Source organism: Melanostigma gelatinosum, assembly GCF_949748355.1.
Source record: "Melanostigma gelatinosum genome assembly, chromosome: 9".
NCBI lineage: Eukaryota > Metazoa > Chordata > Actinopteri > Perciformes > Zoarcidae > Melanostigma > Melanostigma gelatinosum.
This window is the reverse complement of record NC_136642.1, coordinates 22351014-22358513: the sequence shown is the minus strand read 5'-3', so window position 1 is coordinate 22358513 and position 7500 is coordinate 22351014. Positions and strand designations below refer to the sequence as shown.

The 7500-nt window shown below is 43.0% G+C and overlaps 1 protein-coding gene across 1 annotated transcript in view; it reads left to right on the top strand.

The window, feature by feature from the left end:
* The window catches only part of sqlea (squalene epoxidase a), a 9931-nt gene extending 2452 nt beyond the window's left edge, over positions 1–7479 (top strand). Inside the window, exons 3-11 of the mRNA XM_079275138.1 lie at positions 907–1084; positions 1558–1654; positions 1785–1898; positions 2353–2524; positions 3025–3120; positions 4140–4282; positions 4533–4629; positions 4779–4866; positions 6327–7479. Of these exons, the coding sequence (XP_079131264.1) occupies positions 907–1084; positions 1558–1654; positions 1785–1898; positions 2353–2524; positions 3025–3120; positions 4140–4282; positions 4533–4629; positions 4779–4866; positions 6327–6519 (1178 nt within the window). The 3' untranslated portion in view covers positions 6520–7479. The remainder of the gene's footprint in view (positions 1–906; positions 1085–1557; positions 1655–1784; positions 1899–2352; positions 2525–3024; positions 3121–4139; positions 4283–4532; positions 4630–4778; positions 4867–6326) is intronic.
* Positions 7480–7500: the final 21 nt, after the last annotated feature.

The following is a 7500-nucleotide window of genomic DNA, read 5'->3' as shown; positions in this document are numbered from 1 at the left end:
CAAGTATGGCAAGTTTGGGACCGATTTGAGCAAGTCCAGTGGAGTTACATCACTTTTGTTGTTTAATGGTGAATCACCTACAATGGCCGCCACGGCTACGCCATTCCATCAAACGTAAAGCTTTGAGTAACTTTTAATTGCAACGGTCTTTAGATTATACTGACCAAATTTGAAATGATCTGACAAAGTCTCTAGGAGGAGTTCGTTGAAGTATAGCGACTAGAAATCATGGGAAAATTCACACAAAAATAAAAATGGCCGACTTCCTGTTAATTTTAGAGCATGGTCCCTAGACGCTTTTTTAAAAGTCTTCATGTGATACATGTGCCTACCAAATTTCATACATGTAGGTCAGACGTAGCGCTGGGGCTGAGTTTTTGAAAATTTATTGGGGTCGCTAGCAAGCAATTATGTCATGCTCGAGCATTAGACCCATAAAATATCAAATTTTCCCGCAGTCCTGATATGCTCACCAAATATGGGAATGTTTGGGACATGATAAAGCCCCCAAAAAGGCGTTTCATTCGAGAGAAAAATAATAAGAATAAGAATTCCTACAGTTTCAATAGGGACCTCGCGGCCCGACGTCGGTGCTCGGCCCTAATTATTTCAATAAAGGTACCAACTATGTCGTGATGAAAATGTGTATTCCATGAAGTAAAATAAATCTAGAATAATACCGTTTGATGGAATGGTACAGCCGTGAACACTATGGAGAAACAGGTTTAAATCACTCAGTCAAGATATCACATCCGTGTTCCATTTCATCTGCATGCGCTGATTCACACATGCCGAGTGTAAACAGCAGCAGAGTGAGTGAACAATGGCCGCGCGTTGTGAAACTAACCTGTTGCTTGCGTGTGTGTGTGTGTGCGTGTGTGTGTGTGTGTGTTTGCCTGCCTTCAGGTTCAATGGAGGGTCTGGATGCCCATGTGGTGAGTGGCTATGTGATCCATGACATGCAGAGCAGCACAGAGGTGGAGATCCCCTACCCGCAGGGGGAGGACAGAACCAAGTGTGGACGCGCTTTCCATCACGGTCGATTCATTATGGGCCTGAGGAGAACCGCCCTGGCCCAGCCAAAGTGAGTAGAGACACACACACACACACACACACACACACACAAACAGAGTCCATATGCCAACTGACAGCTGGCTAATTGGATGGCATTGTTTTTGACAGCACTGAGGGTTGGAGGGAACAGGAGGACAATTAAAAATCTGTTGTTCACATGTTGCTCATTTATTCTGCCCTGTAAAGCCAAACTGCACGACTGGTTTGTTCAAAAAGAGCTCTCATGTTCTACATGACCAGTGAAATTACAAAGTTATAGTATGTATTTCAGAGGACTTTACACAAATATCAGTAGTTGGTTAAATGTAATACTATGTTTGAAGAAAAGAGAATGATGGTTTACTGAAACGGCCTCGACAGCTCTTGTTTTTCAATCAAAATTCTGCATTCTGACCATATTTGGAATAGGCATTAATCTCGCTCCAGTAGCTTTCTGCTGCCCATGCTGCTCTGACATGTGGAGGCGATGTCTCTGCCCCCCAGTGTCACAATCGTAGAAGGCAGCGTGACCAGTTTGCAGGAAGAGGACGGCTGTGTAACCGGAGTGCAGTACAAGGATAAAGAAACTGGAGACATCAAGGTGAGATGACGAAGCTCTGCTGCACATGTAGAACCTTGTGTCCCCCCCCCCACCCCCCTCACCTAATGGAAAGAAACACTCCGTTTAATGCAAAAGGGTGTAGATGACTGTGTGAATCTGTGTCCTGTAGGAAATCCATGCTGCGCTGACTGTCGTGGCTGACGGCTGTTTCTCTAAATTCAGAAAGAGTCTGGTCTCTGGGAAAGCTCACACCTCGTCTCACTTTGTTGGCTGCCTCATGAAGGTAAATACCACACAGTGCCGATGCTATCGTCCCACTGCACTGTAGCCTTTACATTGTTAAATACTGCCTGGTCCCAGCTTCTCAAACGTGAATAATTCTTCTCATTTTTTTTCTCTTACAATGAATATTTTCACCACATTTGATATTTTATATACAACATTTTTTATCAATTAATTTAGAGAATAAAGAGCAGATGAATCAATAATGAAAATAATCACGAGTTGCAACCCTTAAATGATCTTTGATACTTTTGACAGTAAATACTTACTACATGCCATTTAAAATGCGATATGTGATTGATTTGGGAAATCACTACTGTGTGTAAACCGAACAAATGAACCTTCAGTCATTTGAAGCGCTGTCTCGAGAGAAATAAAAAGTCTCCAAGTATTGATTGAAACGAGAGGTTTTTCAATCCAGTCGGTCACAGCGGCTCACTGCGCTCCTCCCGCAGGACTGTCCCCAGTTTAAAGCCAACCATGCTGAGCTGGTGCTGGCCAACCCGAGCCCGGTGCTCATCTACCAGATCTCCTCCTCAGACACCAGAGTGCTCGTGGACATCAGAGGGGAGATGCCTCGCAACCTCTCAGAGTACATGGCCGAGAAGATATACCCTCAGCTGCCAGGTAGAAGACACATGAGATACATTTTGAAAATGTCCCTGAGGTTTTATTCTTATGCTATTATTTCGAAGGAAAATGACCTTTGGTCTGTGCGTGATGAATGATGAAAGCTTGCAATAATGGCAGTGATGCCAGACGTCCTGGTAGGTAGGAACATATCCAGACTGCTGCCTGGGCTGGTGTGTGTGCGTGTGTGTGCGTGTGTGTGCGTGTGTGTGTGTGTGTGTGTGTGTGCGGCCAGGAGAGCTACTGCTGAAGGATTTGACATTCACGCTGTGCTCTGCTATTCAGCTGAAATATCAAAGCCTCTATATCAAAGCATCAGCTCTGGTAACCTTGACAGAGGTCCAGCGGAGTCAGACACACTGATGCATTAATAAACGTACATTGAGCCACCAAAAGAAAAGGCTTTTTCTTGTGCATGTGCCCAAACCTTTGGGTTTTCATCCGCAGAGCCTTCTAAGTGATCGGCAGCATGCACTCTCTTCCTCTCTCTCCCTCAGAGCATTTAAAGGAGCCTTTCATGGGGGCACTACAGAACGATCGACTCAGGTCCATGCCTGCCAGCTTCCTCCCTCCCTCCCCTGTCAACAAGCCAGGTACTGTTGTTAGAGATGGCCGGGGGGGATCGATTGAACTGATTGCAGCTTGTGAACAGTACGATGCATGTCTTGGAAAGTAGTGCACCACTTTGGTCATTACTGTATGATGAAACTAATTAAAGTGCTATTTTGTAATTAGTCTGCGTTTTTAACAATGCTTGGATCCGTCCAAAGGTAATTTATTTGTTTAAACCTACAAACCCAACGTGTAAAAAGGACAAGTTGTAGTTTTTATACTATAATTATAGGATTAAACAAATAAAATAGCCTTGGACAGATACAGTTTAGGTGTTTCCATTTGTTATGCTAAGCTAATCTAAACGGCTGTTGGCTATAATTAAAGTAACTAACTAAAGTAGGCTACAATGTGTTAATTACTGAGCTTTAGATGTGCGAGTAGAGACAGGCTAGCTGTTTCTCCCTTGTTTCCAGTCTTTGTGCTATGCTAAGCCATGCTATGAAGCAGCCAGTTAGCTTAGCATAGCACAAGGACTGGAAACCAGTGACGAGCCAAGAAATAGCCCAGCACACAACCCTCTGTTATACCGCCATAGAAGGTATAATGTGGTAATTATTGAGCTTTTGAGGCAGATTTTGTTCCCCTCGACAGAGCAGGCTAGCTGGTTCTCCCTGATTCTAATCCTCCTGCTCAGCTTACTAGCCGTTGACAGTAGTTTCACATGTATGAGAGTGGTATTGATCTTCTGATTGAACTCTCGGCAAGGAAGTGAACTGCACCTTTAAATGACACAGATTGTATGTGTGAATTGAAGTAGTAACACAAGTGAGCTTTGTGGGTGTAATGAGCAACGGCACTCTTAAACACACACAAATAAAAGCAGAGAGAAACACTAGAAGTCATCCTCCAGACATCATCTTGCTCACTGAGTTTGGCACTAATTGGAGGATTTTATTACTACAAGTGCTCCAGGGGGGGGGGGGGGGGGGGAGCTGACAACAACTGGTGATGCATTTTGTATGAGAGACAGCAGCAAACAGCAGTGTGTCGGTTGCAGGCGTGCTTCTGCTGGGTGATGCTTACAACATGAGGCACCCTCTGACGGGAGGAGGGATGAGTGTTGCTCTCAATGACGTGCGCATCTGGAGGAGTCTGCTCGAAAACATCCCGGATCTATACGACGACGGGGCTATGCTGCAGGTGAACACAGCGACTAGACGTAACCTTTTTTATGCTGACAACCCAATAACCGTAAAAGCATTCACATTAAAACTGTTATTAAAAACACTACTGTATGAAAACACTAAGGCTCGTGTAAGTGTATGACAGCAAGTATAAGCTATATTTGGAGCCTCTACTACATCCCATTTGCCTTGTCCTGTTATTCCCTCTGCTATGGGTGAGCGACTGCAATATTACACTGATTTATTTTTTTCCTTCTTCTCAATAGGCAAAGAAAAAATTCCACTGGGAACGCAAGTCATCACATTCTTTTGTGGTGAATGTGTTGGCCCAAGCCCTGTATGAGCTGTTTGCAGCCACAGACCGTGAGTCTCTGCATCATTAAAAGCAATGACAGTGGACTAGAAATAATTATTAGTTTGGCCATTACAAAAGTAAAAATATGCAATTATTTTAAACAGCACTTAATGGTCATTTTGATTCTCATCATTTGCCTGTGCCTTGTGTTAACCAGATTCTCTTCAAGAGCTGAGAAAAGCCTGCTTCCAGTACTTCAAGCTTGGTGGAGAATGCATTAATGGGCCCATTGGACTCCTCTCAGTGTAAGCAATACATAATGTCCTCCACAATAAAAGGACAGATGTCTTTATAACATGGCATGATGGAATGCAGTCTTGGGTTAACGGAATAGTTTGTGATTTTGGGAAATAAGCTTTTTGCTTTGCTTACTTGCTGAGAGTTTAGATGAGAAGATTGATACCGCACTCTTATGTCTGTAAAACTAGAGACGGCTAGCGTAGCCTAGCATTATAAATGGAAATGTGACTAGCTCGGCTACATCCAAAATCCACCTACCAGCACCCCAGAAGCTCACACGTTATTTCTCTCCCATTGACGTCAAGACTCCAAGCATGCTATGCTAAAGCTGAAGCTAGCATGAAGCTAAAGCTCACTAATTGTGCTGTATTTCGTTTGTTAGCTGTGTTAAAATGACACGTGTAGTTTTACGGGGGAATATGTGCTGAACAATTTCTTAGCTAGGACCAGTGAGCTTGTGTTGGTGCTAAGCTAAGCTAGTCGGTCACTGGCTGGCTACATATTCGTCGTATAGACATGAGTGGTGTCCAGTGGCGGCTGGTGGAATATTTTCTAGGTAGGGCCATCCTATCAATTTCAGCAAACATCCCAGTATGATTTAATGCAAAAAAAATGTACCGTAAGTATCAAACACGCATTATTACTTGGCAGTTAAATATTTAACATGTATTCCAACACGAAAAAAATCAGTAAATAACACTTATATAATACAATATAACATGTTTATTTATTGAGATGCCCCTATGGACCTTGTTATAGGAGGTAAAGATCAGGAGAAGTAAACATGAAGTGTAATTATGAATACTGATGTTAAATTAAGCTATGATGAGTTTTCACTGTTCATTTAACATCTCTATTACATGTTGATGCCTCCATGACCAAGTTAAGCAGATGAGACTGAGGACAACTATGTAGAAGAAAAGATGTTCACTTTGTCTAATATGTAGCTTGACAGAGTTCTCATGTGTGTCCTGGTGTTCTCATGTCTGTGCTGGATCCGTCCCCGTTGTTTGGGCCTGATCGTTCTGGCCCACAGCTGCATCTATTTGAGGGCGCTGATTGGCTAAATTGTATGTCACTCATTTATATCTTTAATCAGCAATTGGCTAAACTGCTTCATAGACCCGTCTCTTTTGGGCCAAAACGATCAGGCCCCCCAAGCTGCGTGTTCTGAGTGTCGTGCACACAGACAGAGAGCACGAGCAGGAAAAGCATATATTTTGCGCAGATATCATATTTTACACACATTACTGGGTACATTCCATAGTTCAAAAACACAAATATTAACAATTTGTATAATTTGATTATTATAATTCAATTTTTTTTTCTTTCCTTTTTTGTGTGGCTCATGGTGGGGCCATGCCCCATGGCCCTCTATTGACTGGTGGTGTCGATCTTGAATTTCCCAAAATGTCAAAACTATTCCTTTAAATACAAAAGACCTAATGACACTGATCTTCACCAGGTTGACCCCCAAACCCATGACCCTTATTGGACACTTCTTTGCCGTGGCACTGTACGCCATCTACGTCAGCTTCAAGTCGGAGTCTTGGTGCACCAAACCTCGAGCTTTATTCAAGAGTGGAGCCATCCTGTACCGAGCCTGCACGGTCATGTTTCCACTCATCTACTCTGAGCTCAAGTACCTGGTGTACTGAAGAGCTCTACACCTGGACACAGAAGGACCAAACTCAGTGTGCGGTTTTCACAGTCACAACGTCATCGGAAGCACAACAGACCTTCCAAATGTCGGTATTTTTCATGTTCCCTTTCTGCTGAAAAAAGCACCGTTGCCGTACTAAACCATTTGACTGTTTTCCACAATGTGCCCTTGCCTTACTGAAGGTGGCATCGTCTTAATGTCCTACGTAATGCCTTGTTTTAATTTGGACATATTATTCAACAATGCCTTGGTGTAGCATTCAATACTGTGGAATTGCTCCTGCCCAACAGAACTGCGATGTGAAACATGGCATCTGATTTTTATGATAATGATTTAGCAATAGACATTTTTCTGCTGAGCTAATTTTGGCTAATACGGGAATCCTCATGTTATGATATATTGTATTACAAGAATGCATCATTTGTTCATTTAATGCACTGATGATGGGATGGTATGAAACAGAAAGCTGTCTGAATTATTCTCTCATGTTGTATTTCATATAGAAATCCAGTATATTTTCAGCCTGGTTTTGTTGAGGAAAATATCTGCTTCACTTTATCTGTTCAAATCACACACATTCTTACAGTAACGATCACTTCCTGCCTTCCCGATACCGTTGCTCTTTTCATATATCATAAGGGACATGTCTTGGTTTCCATACTCAGTCTAAAACATGCCGACAGTGCAGCTGACAAAAAAAAGAAATCATCCCAGAACTCAGGAATGGTCCCTGCACTATTTTAGTCCTGCTGGGTGTCATTAAAGACCTGACTCAGCATGCCTGGGGGAAGTTTGGGTTTGACGGGGACCTGAGGCAGAAGGAGCTCATATGAGGACCAAGTCAGCGGATGAAGCTCAGGCGGTGTTTGTCCTGAGCTGACAGACAAGGAAGTCCTCACATGTAATTCACCACTGTTGTGTTTACCTGCGTCTGCATTTGGCTTCATTAAATAAATCCTACATGACAGACAAGAAT